General features: G+C 36.1%; 1 protein-coding gene across 12 annotated transcripts in view; it reads left to right on the forward strand.

The window, feature by feature from the left end:
* Positions 1-19,795, forward strand: part of NIN (ninein) — a 155,051-nt gene extending 135,256 nt beyond the window's left edge. For 9 of the 12 annotated variants that reach the window (XM_060174987.1, XM_060174993.1, XM_060174988.1 and 6 more), the window contains 5 exons: positions 1,509-1,610; positions 6,782-6,982; positions 10,819-10,932; positions 14,138-14,614; positions 14,781-19,795. In XM_060174987.1, coding sequence (XP_060030970.1) covers positions 1,509-1,610; positions 6,782-6,982; positions 10,819-10,932; positions 14,138-14,344 — 624 coding nt within the window. In that variant the 3' untranslated portion in view covers positions 14,345-14,614; positions 14,781-19,795. Of the gene's footprint in view, positions 1-1,508; positions 1,611-6,781; positions 6,983-9,309; positions 10,782-10,818; positions 11,041-14,137; positions 14,615-14,780 lie in introns of those variants that run through there. The other 3 variants (XM_060174984.1, XM_060174989.1, XM_060174992.1) reach the window with 3 other exon arrangements.
* Positions 19,796-20,176: the final 381 nt, after the last annotated feature.

Consider the following 20,176-nt stretch of genomic DNA (forward strand, 5'->3'; position numbering starts at 1 on the left):
AACTGTGTTGCATCATAGCCTGTTGAGTCAGAAATTCAGAGAGTGGGATCCTCAGAGACAAAGATAGAAGCCATAGAGCCTTTTATAACCTAATCATGAAAATGCCATCATAAAGAGAGAAGCAGACTGGGAGTATGGATAGACCAGTCAATGCCCATGTTCAGCGGGGAAGCAGTTACAGAAGCCAGACCTTCCACCTTCTGCAACCCACGACCCTGGGTCCATACTCCCAAAGGGATAGAGAGTGGGAAAGCTATCAGGGGGGAGGGGATGGGATATGGAGATTGGGTGGTGGGAATTGTGTGAAATTGTACCCCTCCTATCCTACTGTTTTGTTTTTTGTTAATGTCTCCTTTCATAAATAAATAAAAGAAAAAAAGAAAATGCCATCATTTCTGCTGATCACAAAAACTAGTATCAGAGGGAATTGTGCAAGGTGTGAATACCAGGAAATAAGGAACACTAAGGGCCACTATTATTTTCCTATTCTGAAAGTGATTTTAGTCTAGCTACCTTTCCTTTGTGGCCTTTCAAAGTTGAATAGAATTGGCTAGATGGTGGTCCGGGTGGTGGCGCAGTGATAAAGCTTTGGACTCTCAAGCATGAGGTCCTGAGTTCGATCCCCGGCAGCACATATGCCAGAGTGATGTCTGGTTCTTTCTCGCTCCTCCTATCTTTCTCATTAATAAATAAATAAATTTTAAAAGTCTTAAAAAAAAAAAAAAGAATTTGCTAGGTGATCTGTCAAGTCAAGAGAGTGGAGTGTTAATCCCTTACTATGTGTTGCTGTTAATATATTGCTGTGTAGCTCATTTAGCAGATGTTGATGTAGCCTCTCATAGGGTGCATAGATGTTAATAATTGTTAAATCTTCTTGATTGATCCTCCGAGCATTAAGTAATATCTCTCCCTATCTTTTATTTTAAGCTTTATCGTTCAGATATGAGAATAGCTGTCCCTGCCCTTTTGTGTGTGTGGTCCATTAGTTTGTATGATAGTTTTCCATCCTTTCACATTGAGTCTGTGTTTGTATTGTTGGGATTCCTGCAGACAACATATGGTTAGGTTGAGTTTTCTAATCCACCTTCCTACTCTGTGCCTTTTAATATGTTAGAGTATATTGCTTATGGTAAAGACAGGCTTTGTTTTATTTCAATGATAGATGTTTTAAAATAATTATGCTAGTATATTTACGCATTACTTATGTACTAGGTTACAAAATACTAAAATACATTTCTCACAATGACTGGCATTGAAGTTTGAGACCCAGCTGCCTTAAGGAATTTGTTCTATGTGAGGAATGGTGATTAAAACTAGACTGCTAAAATGTAACTAGTATACTGTATAATATTGACTGTTGTTTTCCCCCAGTGAATGAACTTGATTTTCTGCCAAGATTTGAGAGTTCTGAATAGCACATATTTGTCAAAAAAAACAGCAGAGAAACTTAGATGCTTGTATTTATCAGATCTTTTACAGAAATTTTTTGTTGTTTTGTTTTTTAATAGGTTGATCAGATAAATTCTATTGAACAAGAATTAGAAACAGTTCATTTGGAAAATGAAGGACTGAAAAAGAAACACGTAAAACTGGATGAGCAGCTAATAGAGGTAAGTTTTTAAGCAAATTATCTTAGCTATGAAGAATATTTTAATCCATGAATGAGCCATTTGTTGGGAGAGACTAACATAGTGTTGAATTCCTATTATGGGAAAAGTGAAAATCTAAGTATGCTGCCCAGCTAAATTCTTTGATCTGTCTTACTACATTTGATTTAAAAAAAAAAAAAAAGGAGTACTGTTGATTATCCTAAAGGTTATACATCAACAAATTCAGATGGTAGAGACTGAAAATGGCTACAAGGCCCATAGTGTGTGTTCTCTATCTCTCTCTCTCTCTCTGATTCTAAAAGTTTTCAGATACCTCCTGTATTATGTTTTTAACTAAAAAGGGTTAAAAATATATATATTCAGGAATTTGAGACTATTCACATTTAAAAGTTTAATTTTTAACTGTGTCCACCATTCATTACTGCATAAGCACTGTCATTTAAGAGGCAATATAAAAATAGGTTTGCAAAATTTGTCAACTTGGATATTAGATTTCCATTTTATTAGATTGTTTTCTGAATACTGAGTATAGTGATGTTATATAGAGCCACATGTGTACAAATTCTCAAGAGATAAAAAGTTCATTAACTTTGTACAGAAGCAAATACTTAGACAACAGTTGGCAAGCTGTAAAATTTGTAGGACATGCCTTTTTGTGCTCCCAAAGACTTTATGCTCTAGAATAAAGTCAGAATTGTAGGAAGGATGAAAACAATTTAAATATTTTCTTTTATCAAATTGGACATAGTGTAGAGATTACTTTAAATAAATACTTATGGGGGGGTAGATAGCATAATGGTTATGCAAAGAGACTCTCATGTCTGAGGTTCTGAAGTCCCAAGTTCAATCTCCCACACCACACAGCCAGAGCTGATCAGTGTTCTGGTAATAAATAAATAAACAATACTTAGCTTTTAAATATGAACTGTAGGATATATATATATATATATATATATATATATATATATATATATATATATATATATATATATATATCAGTAACATTTAGATAACCACTGAGGCTTCTGATCACTTTCTGATCTCTGATATAGCCACTAAAGTAAATTAATGAAACTATAAACTAGTAAGAAAACATTTTTTCCTTATCTGACAATATGTAGTAAATGTGTTCAAAAACCTGGAATTGCAGGCTGTGTTTAGATGTAGATACTCTTTTCTGATGAAATAATTATATATTAATGAATAAGCTATCCAGAGCTAAACCCAGCATGTCTAATACCAAATTGAATGGTTAACAGGGTATACTTAGTCACTGTTAGATTCCATCTAAATACTCTGCCAGCAGGCACATTCTTCTCCCACCCGTTCTTGCTAGCTTCAGAAGCTCCCTTCTCTCCCAGGTCTATTTTACTTTATTAGGTACCATAAGTAATTTCCCTTCATCATTTTTCTCCTGATCTAGTAGTAAATGTTTACCAATGGAGAACAGAAACTGAGTGTTTTTGGCACTGAAACTAAATAACTTTTTAAAAGCATGAATTTTCAAATGGAACACTGGAAAGAACATCTCATTTACTATTCTAAGAAAATTTTCATTAGGAAATAACACTAAGCTATTAGCATTATGAATCTATACAAACCAATTCTTTTGCAATTTACTGAGCTATAATTAACACACTGTACAGTTTACCTATTTAAAATAATGGGGGAGTCGGGCTGTAGCGCAGCGGGTCAAGCACAGGTGGCGCAAAGCACAAGGACCGGCATAAAGGATCCCGGTTCGAACCCTGGCTCCTCACCTGCAGGGGAGTCGCTTCACAGGAGGTGAAGCAGGTCTGCAGGTGTCTATCTTTCTCTCCTCCTCTCTGTATTCCCCTCCTCTCTCCATTTCTCTCTGTCCTATCCAACAACGACAACAACAATAATAACTACAACAATAAAACAACAAGGGCAACAAAAGGGAATAAATAAATAAAATAAATATTAATAAATAAATAAATAATAAAATAGATAATGGGATTTTTTTTTTTTTTGCCTCCAGGACTATCACTAGATGCCTGAACTACAAATCCACTGCTCCTAGAGGCCATTTTTCCATTTGTTGCCCTTGTTAGTACTGTTGTTGGATAGGACAGGGAGAAATAGGGGGGAGAGAGAAAGGCAGGCACCTTCCAGGCCTGCTTCACTACCTGTGAAGCAAACCACCTGCAGGTGGAAAGCTGGGGGCTAGAACCAGTGTCCTTGCACTTCACACCATGTGTGCTTAACCCACTGTACTACCTTGAGAACCCCTGGATATTATTTTAATTGTGACAAATACATAACAAATTTTCCATTTTAAGCATATAATTCTGTGACATTAATTATATTCACAATATTATACAGCTATCATCACTGCTTCAAAAACGTACTCATCCTAAGGGATAAATAGGTACATTCCTCTCACTCAAGGGTTCATAAGTTTGTTCCTGAGAGCCAGACATGTTCTTACATCAGACTCTTGGATCAAAGACTTTTAGAAAAACTTTCTAGATGGTTCTAACCTTGAGGCGTGTAATCCTTTAAGGGAAAAGGATTCTTTTCTCATATACTTGTTTAAAAGCCACTGATTACCATGATTTATACTCCAACCCCTGAGTAATTAAAAATCCCAAATCCGGAGTCGGGCGGAAGCACAGCTGGTTAGGTGGCTCAGAGCGCAAGGACCGGCGGAAGGATCCCGGCTCGAGCCTCCAGCTCCCAACCTGCAGGGGTGTGAGTCTTTTCACAGGTGGTGAAGCAGGTCTGCAGTTGTCTATCTTTCTCTCCCCCTCTCTGTCTTCCCCTCCTCTCTCCATTTCTCTCTGTCCTATCTAACGACGACGACATCAATAACAACAACAATAATACCTACAACAACAATAAAAAAACAACAAGGGGAAAATAAATTAATTAATTAAAAAAAATTTTTTTAATCCCAAATCACTAAACAAGGAAATGCAGAATTTGACTCCTTGAATTGCTATAACTTACAATGGATGGACTGGGGATCCAGAACTCTGGTGGTGGGAACAGTGAGGAGTTGTTCCCCTGTTATCTTGTAATTTTGTAAATCAATAATACAAAACAAAAAAGTGACTCCTTCTCTAGAATTTTTCCGAGTACATGAGGTAGTTTTCTATAGCGATTCACTCTGAACTTTGAACAACAAAAAATAGTTATAGACTGTAGTTCTAAAGTCTGTTTTGTGTGCCTTTGATAATTCAGATACTTGAACAAGAACAAAAAAGAATTTTTTTTTATAGCTTATACTCAGTGTCTTCAAATGGCAAGGTATTGAATATCAGGTCCATTCCATAGTGCACCTGAAATCTTCCAAATAATTATATTGACATGAGTGGAGGTAAAAATGGCAGGTGCACAAACTAACCAGAAAACAGTAAATGTGGTCGCACTATAAAACTCTTTAAGATCCATAAAATTTAAATACAGAGAAATGTAAATTTAGGTCCCTTATGATTTCTTACTGCCAAGAGCACATGTATTTATTTATATGTACAGTATAAAACTTGTACTGTTCTTTTTTTGTCTATAATTCATACTTTTATTCCTCTTATAACTCCTGTAATTTTGTTTTTGTTTGTGGCTAACCTATACCTAGAACTCTGTGGTTGGAACTAGCAGAGAAGGGTGCAGTTCTCTGCCTGAGATAGTGTGTGAAGGTAGAACATTCTCTTTTAATGAATTCCATAGCATGGAGACATCTCATTATACTCTTTATTCATGTATTCATTTCTACTGATGATAACAGTTAGTAAGTACTTAAGGTTAAGAGCCAGTATTCATTTTCATATTGCTGAAACTGGGAACTCTGTCTATATGTACAGTTACATCAAGATTTTCCTTGGTATTTTAAAACTTGTGTGTGAAGAAAATCATTTTGCCAATATAAAATCATGAATTCATAAGTACCATATTCTTTAATCCTGGCAATAAAATGGTGGGTTTTCTAAATCTACAAGTAGAAATATTTCAAAAGTCATTAATGACCTACTTCAGAACCTTAGATTTAAAGAAATGGATAGTGGCTCTAAAAAGTTCCATGATGACATTTATTATAGTTGTGTCTTCACTGGGCATTTACCCTTCTCACAAGCCTGGAGATGCTTCATCTTGAGTTTAGCGCATAATCATGTTTGTTGCATGCTTTCCATTAAGTTCTGTGTCTGCTGAATTTGTCAACAATTCTGAAGTAGCATGCTTCATGGACCCAATGCAGTTCATTCTCCTTCTCTCCCCAAACTTGATTGGCATGTGATATGCATACCATTTTCCCTCTATATTGAACAAGTACTTTTATCCGATGTATGTTCTGAGAATTGCCTGTCTTCTTAGTCTATGTAACTTAAGAGTATAAAAATCTACACATTAAAGTAGGTTATAAATTTAGATACAAGATGAGACATTTAAAAATACTGCTATTTTGGAAAGCATATAATCATTGAACATTTGCTTTTAAGTTTCAATCTGAATGGTAAGTAAAATGGCCAAACCATAAAGCATAACCACTTTTTTCCCTTTATCCCAACTCAAAAGAAGTTTTGGAAAAAGACAAAAAATCTTTTTTCCAAAAAAGAAGGAAATTGGGAGTCGGGGTTAAGCGCAGGTGGCTCAAAATGCAAAAGAATCCCGGTTCGAGCCCCTGGCTCCCCACCTGCAGGGGAGTCGCTTCACAGGTGGTGAAGTAGGTCTGCAGGTGTTTATCTTTCTCTCCCCCTCTCTGTCTTCCCCTCCTTTCTCCATTTCTCTCTGTCCTATCCAACATCGACGACATCAACAACAATAATAACTACAACAGTAAACTAGGGCAACAAAAGGGAATAAATAAATAAATATTTTTAAAAAAAGGAAATTCTAGTATATGACAGAGTTCATACATATCATTTTCATCAGGTAACTCATACCCTTACAGTATCTTAAAAAATACTTATTATTCTCAAGTATAAAACTTCTAAGAAAGCCTGATTATTAATTATATTATCTCCTAAGAAAAATTATTTTGCCATTTGCTTCATGCTAGGCTCATGATCTGTCCTTCTCTCTAAGATAGCAGTGAGCCTGAGAGGCCATTAGTGAATGCATAAGCTTCACTACTCTCTGCCTGACACTTTCAAGGGCAGCTCTCTGATTAAAGGCACTGAAGCTGACCAGGACTCTGCTTTGTCCTCTAGATGCAGCACCTGAGGTCCACTGTGATGCTTAGCCCATCCCCTCATGCTTGGGATTGGCAGCTGCTCCAGCAGCAAGCCTGTCCAATGGTGACCAGGGAGAAGTTTCTGCAGCTTCAACACCAGCTGCTGCAGGCAGAAAGGATAAACCAACGCCTGCAGGAAGAACTTGACAACAGAACCTCTGAAACCAACACACCACAGGTACAAGACTTTCTCCTGGTACTGAATTCAGATCTCCTAATTAATTTTTTTAACGTTTACTTGAAAGTTTATTTAAAACTTATTTAAACTCACAGTAGCCAAAAATTATCAGGAGCCAAAATCTCCTGACTGAAAGCTACACCTTACTTGTATTAAAATCTACTGAAACATCATGCTATTTTTGTTGTTGTGGTTTGTTTTATTTTACTTTGCTATGTGGTGATACTTTTGAATTCTCAGCTCTCTAGGCTGGGCAGTTAAGTGGTTTGGGTCTCCTTTGCAGGGTCACTTGGTAGTCTTTTTTTTTTTTAATTCATTCATTTTTTAAATTAGTTTTTAGATTTTATTTATTCTCAGAGACAGAGAAAAATAGAGAGGGAAGGGGGAGGTAAAGAAGAACGATAGACACCTGCAACAATGCTTCACCCCTTGTGAAGCTTTCCCCTGCAGGTAGGGTTGGAGGCTAGAATCCAGATCCTTGTACATTGTAACATATGCTCTCATCCAGATACTCCATCACCTAGCCCTATTCATTCATTTTTAATCAGACCACTGCTTATCTCTGGTTTATACTAGTGTGGGGTAGAACCTTGGACTTTGGAGCTTCAGGCATGAAAGTCTTTTTGCATGTGAAAAATGTCTTTTTGTATATCCAGAATCCCAGGTTCAATCTGAGCACCACCATAAACTAGGGCTTAGTAGTGCTCTGGTGAAGGAAGGAGAAGAAAAGGGGAGGGGGAGGGAAAGGGAGAGAACCAAGATAAATTGAGCATAGCAACAAATGACTTAACATTCTTACATTCTTATCTGATGCCAAAAACACTAGAGAATCAAGTGCAATCCTAGGTTACACATACTATTAACAAAGAAAGCATCCTGGGTTACCTAGACCAGAGAGTCCTATGTAATTCACAGGTGGGGACTTTTCACAATTAGTAATGTAGTCACCAGTGACTTTTAGCTGATAGTTTTTTTTTCTTTTTTTTAAATTTTTTATAAAATAAAAATATTGATAAGATCATAGGATATGAGAGGTACAATTCCACACAGTTCCCACTACCAGAGTTACATATCCCACCCCCTCCCTTGAAGGCTTTTCTAAGCTGATAATTTTTCTGTCTCAGACTCCACAGGCAGAGCCACTACACCAGCCCGGCAGTCGCTGACAGTTTTTTTTAACTTAGTTTTTAAGCTAGACCAATCACTTAGTTTATTTTTAAGAAAATAAAGATAATCCTCTCTTCCCTTTGCATCATACCAGCATACTGCCAGACACAAATCTTTTACTACCTAGGTATTCAAATAGTTACTTGTCTTTAAGGCTTCATTCATACTCATTCTTTTTCAGATTTCTCTTAACTCTTTTTTCTTCTGTAGTTCATTGATTCAAAATTAGGAACCAAATAAAAATAAACCTTAGTTTGTGGAACTCTAATTTTTTTCTGGGTTAGATGATCTGTTTTCAAATACCTCACCTCTCAATTGATATTTGACAAGGAATTTCCCAACTCTTTCTCTAATTATTTTAGAATGGTTTTGCAAAGTCACATCAGCACTGTAGTTACACACTGGAGCAGTTTTCTCCTACTATGTATCTATGTTTTCTCATACTGTAACGCTATCATCTGCTCTTGCAAAACTTAAATTTTTGTCTTTTGTGCTTTGCAATTCATGTTTGGAACAGGGGCACATAGCATAATGGTTATGCAAACAGCCTCTCATGGCTGAGGTTCCAAAATCCCTGGTTCAAGCCCCTGCACCACCATAAGCCAGAGCTGAGAAGTGCTCTGCTAAAGAAAAGAAAAAAATTCATGTTTGTAGAAGCATTCTACTTCAATTTAAATATTAAAATTTTTCAATGATATAATGCTGGGGTATTGATTTCAAAATAAATTATGAACTTCAATATTGATTTTAATAGAAATGTACTCCTTTATATACACTTTTTTCAAAGCATGCTCTTCCCAATTCACCCACCAATGTTTAAAAAAATAATAAATGTCCTTTGATTTCAGTTTGATTACATAGACAAAAGTTTTTTTAAGACTTTTGTAAAAAAAAAAAAAAGAATATTACATTAGCGTGTCACTGCTCTCCCATTTCTGGAGACTGAGATGACACTATACAGAATATTATTAGAATTTGCATGTTGTCTCTTTATATGGAGTGATAGGATTTCCTTTGCTTTTGTGTTGCTTTGCTTGCATATGTAGTATTCACGTGTGTGCTTTTAAAAGTAGTCCATATTGTAAATGTGTGACTTTAGATTCCCCCCAAAATATAATCTTGACACCAGGGTGAAGTGTACCACTTGCCTCTTTCTCTAGGCCTTGCTACCGGAGCAGCGAACAGTGCATGCAGATTCCTACAGAAGGATTGGGCACCTGTGAAAACTGGGCTGCATTTCTTACCATGGCAGATACTTAGATGCACACCCACACCCACACACCACACAAACACAGAGACATAAGCTGAGAAATATTTTGGAAACAAATGCTCTTTTAAATTATTATTATTATTATTTATTATTGTTACTGTTAAGCCTTTGCAGTATTGTCTCTTATTTGTGTAGAAATGATGAATTTGGTGGGTCAAATTCACAAAATTCAGCTTGTTACAAATCATTTTATTTATATCATTTAAATAGTGTGAAATGGAGATTCTTGAAAGGATGTATTCTATATATTTTTCTCATTCCATATGTTGTAACTATTTTTAACAAAAAGTACTACTTTTATATATGGAATTTGAAGAAAATCAGGGTTATTTATACTGTTTTGTATAAGTGTGTGATACTTTTTTTACAGTAAAAAGGATCAATTTGATGAAATAAAATGAATTTTAAATATATGACTGTTGTTTTTCCTTTCTCTACTCTTTTGTTATGCTCTATATCCTGTGAATTGATTATCTGTTTTGGTTTTATTTTATTTATTTTTTTTTTGCTATTTGCTTTTTTTAAGGCAAGTAAAAAATCAAATTTTCCATTTATGTTGGAACATTAAATATTTTATGATATTTTTTATAATATAAATGTCCTTTAAGCTGGAGATATCAAGGCCTAATTTCTTGAAATTTGCATTATTTACCTGGTACAATTTTCTCTTCAATTTAGTCTCATAGTTCCTCTGCTCACATACTCCTTAATCCATCACTATCATAGGAGAAGAGGAAAATATGCCAAGGTTCTGTCTTTGCCTTATTGCTTTATCTATAAATTGTTGATGGGGGAAGAAGTCTTAATTTTCAGCATATTCTGATGACATATTTGTTTCACATTGACAAGTCACTTGGGAAAAAGATGAATAGAATAACTAACAGAGATTATTACTATGAAGAAAGAAGCTTTATCAACCTTGCAGCAACCATTCATTTCAAAGAAAAAAGTAGAAACTCATATTACAAACTGATTGGAAGTGCTAGGCATTCCTGAGTAAACTTGAGTTTTGATTTGTTGTTGAGAGCCTTACCCAAAATCATAGATAAAAAGATGACAGCTATCCTTTAATATGCTGAATACCAGTTTTACTGGAGGAAGAACATACATATTTTAAATTATGGGTGTTAATTTTTTCTCTCCCAGAGAACAATAGTGACAAAGGTAAGTTTTGTTTTGTTTTAATCCTTGACTCTCTAATAGGTTACTTTTATAATATGTACAATCCATGCAGTGGTCAGAACTCCCACTTTATCATAAATTCATTCTTTCTGTTACAAGGCAAACATTTACTGTCCTTTCTGTAGACATCTTATGGGAAAAGTACTAGTTTTTTCCTTTCAGTATGGCATAATTTTCAAATAATGATATATACTCTTTTTTTCTCTCTTCCATTCAGGAAAACCAAGAACAACTGGTGATGGTCATGGAAGAACGAATGATAGAAGTTGAACAGAAATTGAAACTGGTGAAAAGGCTTCTTCAGGAGAAAGTGAATCAGCTCAAAGAACAAGTGAGCCTCCCAGGTCATCTTTATCCATCCACCTCACATTCTACATTTAACTCCAGTTTTACACTCCTCAATTGCCATTAACTTATTAACTTTTGTTATTTAATAAAGGTAAATTTTCCTATGAATGTGTAGAATTTAGGATTCACTCTCATGCTACTATGAAAATGTGAAGTCTGAATTTTGATTTATTATCTCCAAATCCTTTTTTAAAGCATATTTTTATTTGTCCACAACTTTTTTAAAAAATGCATATTTGCAAACAGTGACTCATATAGACTGAAAGCATTTCTAGTGAAATACAGCAACTGAAATGAGTTTTTATAGATTTTCTTTCTGCCTGAGAAAGGAATTTTTTCCTTTAAATAAACAAAAGATATATAATACTAAAAAAAAAAAATGGAGGATAATAAATGAAACTTTAGCCTTCCATTTAGCAATAGTTATGATAGATTGCAGAAACTACCTAACCTGGTTTTCTAGATACACAAAAGCTAAGAACAGTGCCATATGCAGAAGCAGAACAAAGAAAATTTCTTGATATACAAAATGAAGAGATGGTCTATATAAGAGCTTGATTTAATCTTTAATCATTCATTCAACACATATTTGCTATGTTCCAAGTCCTGTTCTAAGCACTAGAGATATAACATGAAAAAAGAAACTGCCCATATAGAGTATAATTCATCTGTAAGGTACCAAGCATTTATTTACCCAGGTAAGAGCTCCATAAAGAAAATGGAGTTACACTCTTATTCAGTAGAAAGGAACGAAAAGCACAGATAATAGATTTAACCCAGGAGGCCTATTAAATTGAGGGCTGTATGAGATCTGAACAGGTAAAAAAAAAAAAATGTGGGAAGGGAATTCTAGGTTATGGTAACTTTATGGAGGTAAGATAGAATATACTGGAGCCAGGTAGTGGCATACCCATTAAAGCACATGTGCTACAATGCACAAGGACCTGGGTTCAAGCACCCAGGCCCCACCAGCAGGAGGAAAGTTTCATGAGTGATGAAACAGTGCTGCAAGTGTCTCTCCCTGTCTCTTCTCTCTCTCCCTTCCCTCTTGACTTTCTCTTTCTCTCTCTCTCTCCCTCTCTCTCTCTCTTTTTCTCTCTCCCAATAAACAAACAAAAAATATAGCATATATGTTGTAGACATCTACAGACACTTAGGCAATTAGCATCTCATACTACCATGGGAACAGCAGAAGAAACTGAGGAGATAGAGAGGTATAGGATAGTAGAGGAGCCCCTACCTGCAGGAGGAAAGCTTCACGTGTGGTGAAGTAGGGCTGCAGGTGTCTCTCTTCCTCTCTATCTCCCCCTCAATTTCTGACTGTCTCTATACAATAAATAAAAATATTAAAAGCAAAATTTTTAAAAAAGGAGAGTAGAGCTTAAGAACTGAGCTAGGGAGTTTAAACTTCATCCTGTAAGTAACAAAGAGCCATCAATATGCTTCTCAGTGGAAGGAAGAGAGGAAGGAGAAATATTAGAACAGTTCACAAGTAAGTAGGTTAGTTTATTTTCTTTTCTTTTTTATTTTATTTATTCCCTTTTGTTGCCCTTGTTGTTTTTTTTATTGTTGTAGTTATTGATGTCATCGTTGTTAGCTAGGACAGAGAGAAATGGAGAAAGGAGGGGAAGACAGAGGGGGAGAGAAAGATAGACACCTACAGACCTGTTTCACTGCCTGTGAAGTGACTCCCTTGCAGGTGGGGAGCCAGAGGCTCTAACTGAGATCCTTATGTCCATCCTTGTGCTTTGCACCACGTGCGCTTAACCCGCTGCGCTACCGTCCGACTTCCCGGTTAGTTTATTTTCTAGTCATCTAGATTCTTGACTTGAGTGTTCATCTTTACCCTTTGACATGTTCATAAGTTAATTAGCCACTCTAGATATTCACTTCTGTAAGCCTTCATATTTTTAAATCTTCTTGAAGTTGGGTATAAAATAAAAAGCTTATGTATAAAGAGGAAAAGAGGTTTGAAAAATATTAATAGGAGTGTAACAAAATTAGCCCACAGCTGCTGACTAATTTTCCCAACCAAATCTAGACTATATACTCTAACCACAATGATTAAAATATCTTCTAGATAAGGTTTTATTCAAAAGAAGAAAAATGAAGGTAACTACCCAAGTCTTATCTCAGTTATATACATTAGCCAGATTTCAAAAAAATTAGTAAGTTGAAGTTATGAATGAGAAGCTCAAACACATACTCTTAAGAACAGAATTAAACCTGTCCAGTTCATACCAGACACTTCAAAATTTCAAGTTAAATAGTATCTTTATGGTTTTAGAGAATGAATCAAGGATTAAACCCTAGTTTATTACGTAGGGAAAAAATTATCAATCTTGAGCCCTAAAATAATCAGCATTTTTTTTTCCTCCAGGGTTATCGCTGGGGCTCAATGCCTGCAGTACAAATCCATTGCTCTAGGAGCCACTTTTCCCATTTTTGTTGCCCTTGATATTGTTGTTGTTGGATAGGACAGAGAGAAATTGAGAGAGAAGGGGAAGATAGTCTCTACCTGCAGACCTGCTTCACCACTTGTGAAGTGACACCCCTACCCATAGGTGGGGAGCTGGGGGCTGGAACCAAGATTCTTTTTTTTTTTAATTTTCTTTTTTTTAAATATTTATTTATTTCCTTTTGTTGCCCTTGTTTTATTGTTGTAGTTGTTGTTGTTATTGATGTCGTTGTTGTTGGATAGGACAGAGAGAAATGGAGAGAGGAGGGGAAGACAGAGCGGTGGAGAGAAAGACACCTGCAGACCTGCTTCACCGCCTGTGAAGGGACTCCCCTGAAGGTGGGGAACTGGGGCTCGCATCGAGATACTTACGCCAGTCCTTGTGCTTGGCGCCACGTGCGCTTAACCCACTGCGCTACCACCTGACTCCCCTGGAACCAAGATTCTTACTCTGGCCCTTAAGCTTCACACCATGTGCACTTAACCTGCTGCGCTACTGCCTGGCCCCGTAGGCCCGTTCTTTTTATTACTGACTTTTATAAACATGCAAGGAACAGTCTGGAGTAAATGGATTTGTTCTTCATGTATCGTTGTTACCAGATCTAATGTTAAGGCCTTATTATAAAAGAAAATAATAAGAGATATATGCCTTTATAAACAATTGCCCTTATGTCAGATCTAAAAGGAATCACAGAAAATGGAGTCAGGATGTTTCTGGTTCTGTTTCTAGCTCTGCAAGAATACCCAAGCAAATGCAGTGATGAAGGATTTGTATGTTGAAAATGCCCAGTTGAAAGCTCTGGAAATGACTGAACAGCAGCAAGAAACAGCAGAGAAGAAAAATTATCTCCTTGAAGAGAAAATTGCCAGCCTCAGTAATATAGTCAAGAATCTGACACCAGGACCACTGATTTCTACACCTCCCCTGAGGTCATAGCCAAACCAAAGGATACACTTAGATGTATGCACTTTACTGAAGTGGATGGACTATTTCAGTAGATTAATTTAACTTTAAAAAAAAAAATTAATGGCTTTAAGTAAAGCCTAACCTAGAATTTTCAGCAGCACAAGTGGAGTCTTCATTCATTGTAAATAATTTTTCTAAACTAGACTCTCAGTGCAATTGTGGGGTGGGGTGGGGGAGGAATACACATATTTGAATTCTTCCCAAGTTTTTGAATTTAAAAAATTCCAAGTGGTCCGGGAGGTGGCGCAATGATAAAGCTTTGGACTCTCAAGCATGAGGTCTTGAGTTCGATCCCCGGCAGCACATGTGCCAGAGTGATGTCTGGTTCTTTCTCTCTCCTCCTATCTTTCTCATAAATAAATAAAATCTTAAAAAAAAAAAAAAAAAATTCCAAGTCTCCAAAAAGGTAGACCCATGGAGTAATCCAAGAACCTTAGAACCCTGGTTTTGAATAACTTCTGTAAAATGACTTATATACAAATAACAACTGTAAATTCCATGTTTTAAATTTCAGATCTGGTTAACTAGTTGACCTCTGATTTGAAATCACAGTGGTTATGCAAAAAGACTTTAATGTCTAAAGGCTTCAAGATCCCAAGTATAAAACCCAGCACTACCATAAACCAGAGCTGAGTAGTGCTCTGGTAGAAAAGCAAATTCTGAGGGAGTTGGGCAGTAGCGCAGCGGGTTAAGCGCAGGTAGCTCAAGGACCGGCGTAAAGATCCTGGTTCGAGCCCGGCTCCCCACCTGCAGGGGAGTCGTTTCACAAGTGGTGAAGCAGGTCTGCAGGTGTCTGTCTTTCTCTCCCCCTCTCTGTTTTCCCCTCCTCTCTCCATTTCTCTCTGTCCTATCTAACAACGACATCAATAACAAAGCTTACTAAATAAAATAATTTTTAAAAAATTCTGTAGGTTACTTTATAAAATTAAATATTGAAAAATCACTCAGTCTCTAACAATTTGGTTTCTTTGAATTATTTTATATGCTTTCTGTTTGATAGAATCCTGCCCTCAATCATTGAGGTTAGAAAAGCTGGAGTCAGGAGTTGGGCAGTAGCGCAGCGTGTTAAGCAAAGGTGGCGCAAAGCTCGGTGGAAGGATCCTCGTTCGAGTCCGGCTCCCCACCTGCAAGGGAGTTGCTTCACAAGCGTTGAAGCAGGTCTGCAGGTGTCTTATCTTTCTCTCCCCCTCTGTCTTTCCCTCCGCTCTCCATTTCTCTCTGTCCTATCCAATAATGACAACAATAAAACAACAAGGGCAACAAAAAGGGATAAATAAATATTTAAAAAGAAAAGCTGGAGTCTGTAAAACATTACTTTCTAGCACCTAACCTAGTATTACCACTCTTGATGCATTCTATAGAACTGATTTCTCAATTGCACTGTTACTAAGGTTAAAGCTTTACTTTCTATAAACAGCCTTTTATTTTCCCCTATTTTAGAAGTTTCACTGAAAGCTTTTCTATATGGACATGGATAAAGCCACATTCTTAAAGCATTTTGAACTTTAGGGAAAGCACTGAACAATTAACTTTGAATTAAACAGCTACTCCTAAATAAGCAAACCATGTGAATTTTACATTTGGAGTTACCTCAAGAACTCAGGGACCAATACCCTAAACTGTTTCCTTGTACTACTGTAAGACCACTTTAAGAATTTAAAGTGTATAACTTGTGACTTTATTTGTCCTATATTTACACCTATCATGGGATTTTTAGTGAGTTTTATTTTCTGAAACAAGGCCTTCACCTAAGAGTTAAAAACCTCTTCTAACCCATGGAATAAGTTATTATTGTTCATGTTTATTATCTGCTTGCTAAATATAGGTCAATTTTTCCATCCTTCTTAATCCTCAAGATCTTAACAGTAGCACACCCAGTAGACCACACATGTTCAAGGACTTGTGTTCAAGTTCCTGGTCCTCACTTGCAGGAAGGAAGCTTTATGAGTAGTGAAGTAGTGCTGCAGGTCTCCCTTCCTTTTCCATCTCAGTGTCTGCCAGTAAAGGGGGAAAAAAGACTTACAGAGATAAATGCTCGTGTGCCATGTGAGGTAAAGGAGAGCAAAACAATTTTGCATTAAGTTTGAAGACCAGAACTTTATAGAGCACTAAGCATGTAATATTGGATCAACTTGATTGTTCCCAAGCAAAACTCTGTCTAGCTTACGTCTTTCAGCAATTGCTGAAGAACATACTAGATACAGGACCCTAACAAGCTTATCACAGCCATCATTTTGTTTTGATGGCAAAGTAGTCATAAAAATTTACTTTGATGTCCAAGAAAGCTAGGCCTATTGATTTATAAGAGAGATAACTAAATTCTAGTGCTGCTTTATGAGAGGGAGCAACATATGCAGTAGATAGCCTTAAAAAATAACAATGCCTAAGAAATCATATCAATCTCAACTAAATTAGCAAGGAAGTTTAGGTTTTCTCAAGACCTAATTGTCTACAATTTGTCCCACCTGCCAATGCAGGAAGGAGTCCTGTTCAAAGAGCTCTTCAAAGACATGTTCATTTGTGGAACTGGGTATTCATACTCATGAAGTGAACCATTTCAATTTGAATACTCCTCTTAACAGAAGATCCTATTTCTCCCCTAGGGGGGAAAAATTTTTAATTTTAAGCATGCCCTATTATTATTCTTCCTTAATATTCTCCAGTATAAACATTCCTAGAAAGTTTAACTATTGTGTCACATTGACTTTCACAATCTTCACTAAAAACCACATATAGGCCTAAGCTAAGGTTAAAAATAAACTAAGCATCTCTGGTATACTTGAGTGATGTGCTTCAGGTTACTCAGTGTTATTGCAATTAAAACTGAACACCAAGCATATTTCTCAAGTAGCTGGCTTAGCTTGTGATCACAAAATATAATAATTATTTTTTAATACTATGAAAAGTACAGGTGAATTTGCTTTCCTTACAAGTCTATAAATGCATATAAAATGCTGTGTAATTAATGTAAATAGGCCTTTCTGGAAAGTTGTAGACTATGTTAGAATCTCTATCCAAAAAGCAAAACGCTGCTTAAATTAAAGCTATATTAACGAACATCCAGGTGCTTTTTCTCCCTTTACATACTTAAAAGCTGGGGGAAAGAAAAATGTATGAAATATGTAGATACCTTACATTTGTACATTTGTGCAGCAATTTATTTTTGTACAGTAATTTAGAGTGATTTTAAAAGGTCTTTTTACGATAATTAGATTTGGACTTAAAATATTTTGCTTTCAGTCTTTATATAATAGCACTCCTTAAAAATCATAAGTTATGGGGCCAAGTGGCAGCGTACCTGGTTGAGTGTACATGTTACAATGCACAAGAACCCAGGTTCAAGCACCTGTTCCCCACCTGCAGGAGGAAACCTTTGAAAGTGGTGAAGCAATGGTGCAGGTGTCTTTCTGTCTCCCTATCTCCCCCTTTGCTCTCAATTTCTGTCTCTATCCAATAAATGAATAAAATTTTTAAAAATCGTAAGTTATAGACATTTACTTATCAGAGCACTCAAGTAGTAAAAGCACTCACTACTTGAGATCTGAGGAGGTAGCACCATCAGTAGTGCGAGACTTTCACGTCTGAGTCACCAGAGGTCCTAGGTTTGATCCTGAGCACCACCATAAAACAGCTGAATAGTACCCTAGTTTTTAAAAAAGAAAAACCCTGAATTTTCCTTTGATTTATTAAGAACAGTTGCTGAAATTAGTCCTAGAAAATGGAATCTCTGTTCCAAAACAAGAAAACCATGTTTGGGGCCAGCAAAATAGTTTACTTGGATAGTGTGCTACATTGCCATGTGCATGACCTGGGTGAAAGCCCAGCCCACTGAAAGCCCAGCCCACTGAAGGAAGCTTAAGTATGTGATCTCGTATACACTCTTTCTCTGCCCCTACATCTGTCTCTATCTCTGTGAAAACAAAAACAAAAAAGGAAAAGAAAAAAAAGAAAATCAACTTTGCCTTTTGTGATGACAATACAGTAAGAAAAGGGAAATGTGGGGACTTAAATCTACATTGTTTTGTTTGCCTTTTAGAAGCCTGAATGTTTCAAATTTGTGAAGAGAAATAGAAAGAGAAGAATAAAAACAACCACAGTATTTTTTATGAAACCCTTAATAAACCCATATTAAAGTCTATTTTAAATATCATTCTTTCCAGAAGCTTCAAATGCATGGCTTATATATTTAATCTTGAATGCATTTCATAGAAATAGATTAAAAATCACAGGCTTGTGGGGTAGAGGAGGAACTCTTACAAATCTAGAATTTTCAGGAATGTACCTATACCCAGGGCAGGTGTTATTATTAAGAACATTTTTTTAAAGAATGACTAGGTTTATCATTAAAAAAAACTTTAGCATATGGAATGATTTATTTTTTTCCTTAAGTATAACACAAGAGAAATACATTGTTATTATCAACATCTTAAAAGAAATCTCAATCAGGGAGTTGGGCGGTAGCACAGCAGGTTAAACACATGTGGTGCAAAGCGCAAGGACCAGCATAAGGATCCCGGTTCAAGCCCCCAGCTCCCCACCTACAAGGGAGTCGCTTCACAAGCGGTGAAGCAGATCTGCAGGTGTCTCTCTTTCTCTCCCCCTATTTGTCTTCCCCTCCTTTCTCCATTTCTCTCTGTCCTATCAATGACGACATCAGTAACAACAACAATAATTACAACAACAATAAAAAAATAATAAGGGCAACAAAAGGGAAAATAAACATAAAAAGTAGTCTCAAAGCAAGGCTAAGTGATCTGTAATAATATTAAGTCTTTTTTTTAATTTTTTAACATTTTTTATTCCCTTTTGTTTCCCTTTTTATTGTTGTAGTTATTGTTGTTATTTGATATCGTTGTTGTTAGATAGGACAGAGAGAAATGGAGAGAGGAGGGGAAGACAGAGGGGGTGAGAAAGATAGAAAGTAAGTCTTGTTTTGAGTAGATTATTTATAATGACTCATTGGAATCATATATAAGTAATGCCAAAAACCAGCTCAAAACCTAATAACCAGAGCATTCCACACTTACGGCTTATTCATCATATCATGTCTGAACCTATTTGAGCATCTCAACTGTACAAAAGATGAAATATATACTACTAAGGACACAAAAAGTTTGGAGTTTATACATATGAGTAGTTGGTTAGTAATAAATCCAAGTTGGCTTTTGTTTCTCCATTTTGTAAATAACATGAGCTAAATGTATTTTTATGGGAAGACACTGACTTAAGGGAGCATTGGTTTTGTGAAGGAAAATCTGTGCTTATGTAGCCTATGTGCTTATGCTTATCTCTAGAATTCTGTTCTGATAAAAATTAATATGTATGTGTTGATATCAATTCTGTACATTTCATCTTAGCTACTATGCCCCAGAAAAACTTTAACATGAGTTTAAAATGTAAATAAATAACTTTTCAAAAGTCTCTTGTTTTCTATACACTCTAATGTTCTATTAAAATTTCAATGTGTTTATCTGATCTGTAAAGTAAAAGCTTCAAGATGTCACATTAAACACATTGTGCAAATGCAGCATCTCAGCTTCCACTCCAGATCTACTGAATAAAATTTTGCATTTCAAAAAGATTCCATTAAATAAATAAATAAATAAATAAATATTCCCAGGAGCCGGGCAGTAGCGCAGCAGCTTAAGCACAGGCGGCACAAAGCACAAGGACTGGTGTAAGGATCATGGTTCAAGCTCCCACATACAGGGGAGTCACTTCACAAGAGGTGAAGCAGGTCTGCAGGTGTCTATCTTTCTCTCCCCTCTCTGTCTTCCTCTCCTCTCTTCATTTCTCTCTGTC

Source organism: Erinaceus europaeus, chromosome 16 (genome assembly GCF_950295315.1).
Source record: "Erinaceus europaeus chromosome 16, mEriEur2.1, whole genome shotgun sequence".
In the NCBI taxonomy this organism is placed as follows: Eukaryota; Metazoa; Chordata; class Mammalia; order Eulipotyphla; family Erinaceidae; genus Erinaceus; species Erinaceus europaeus.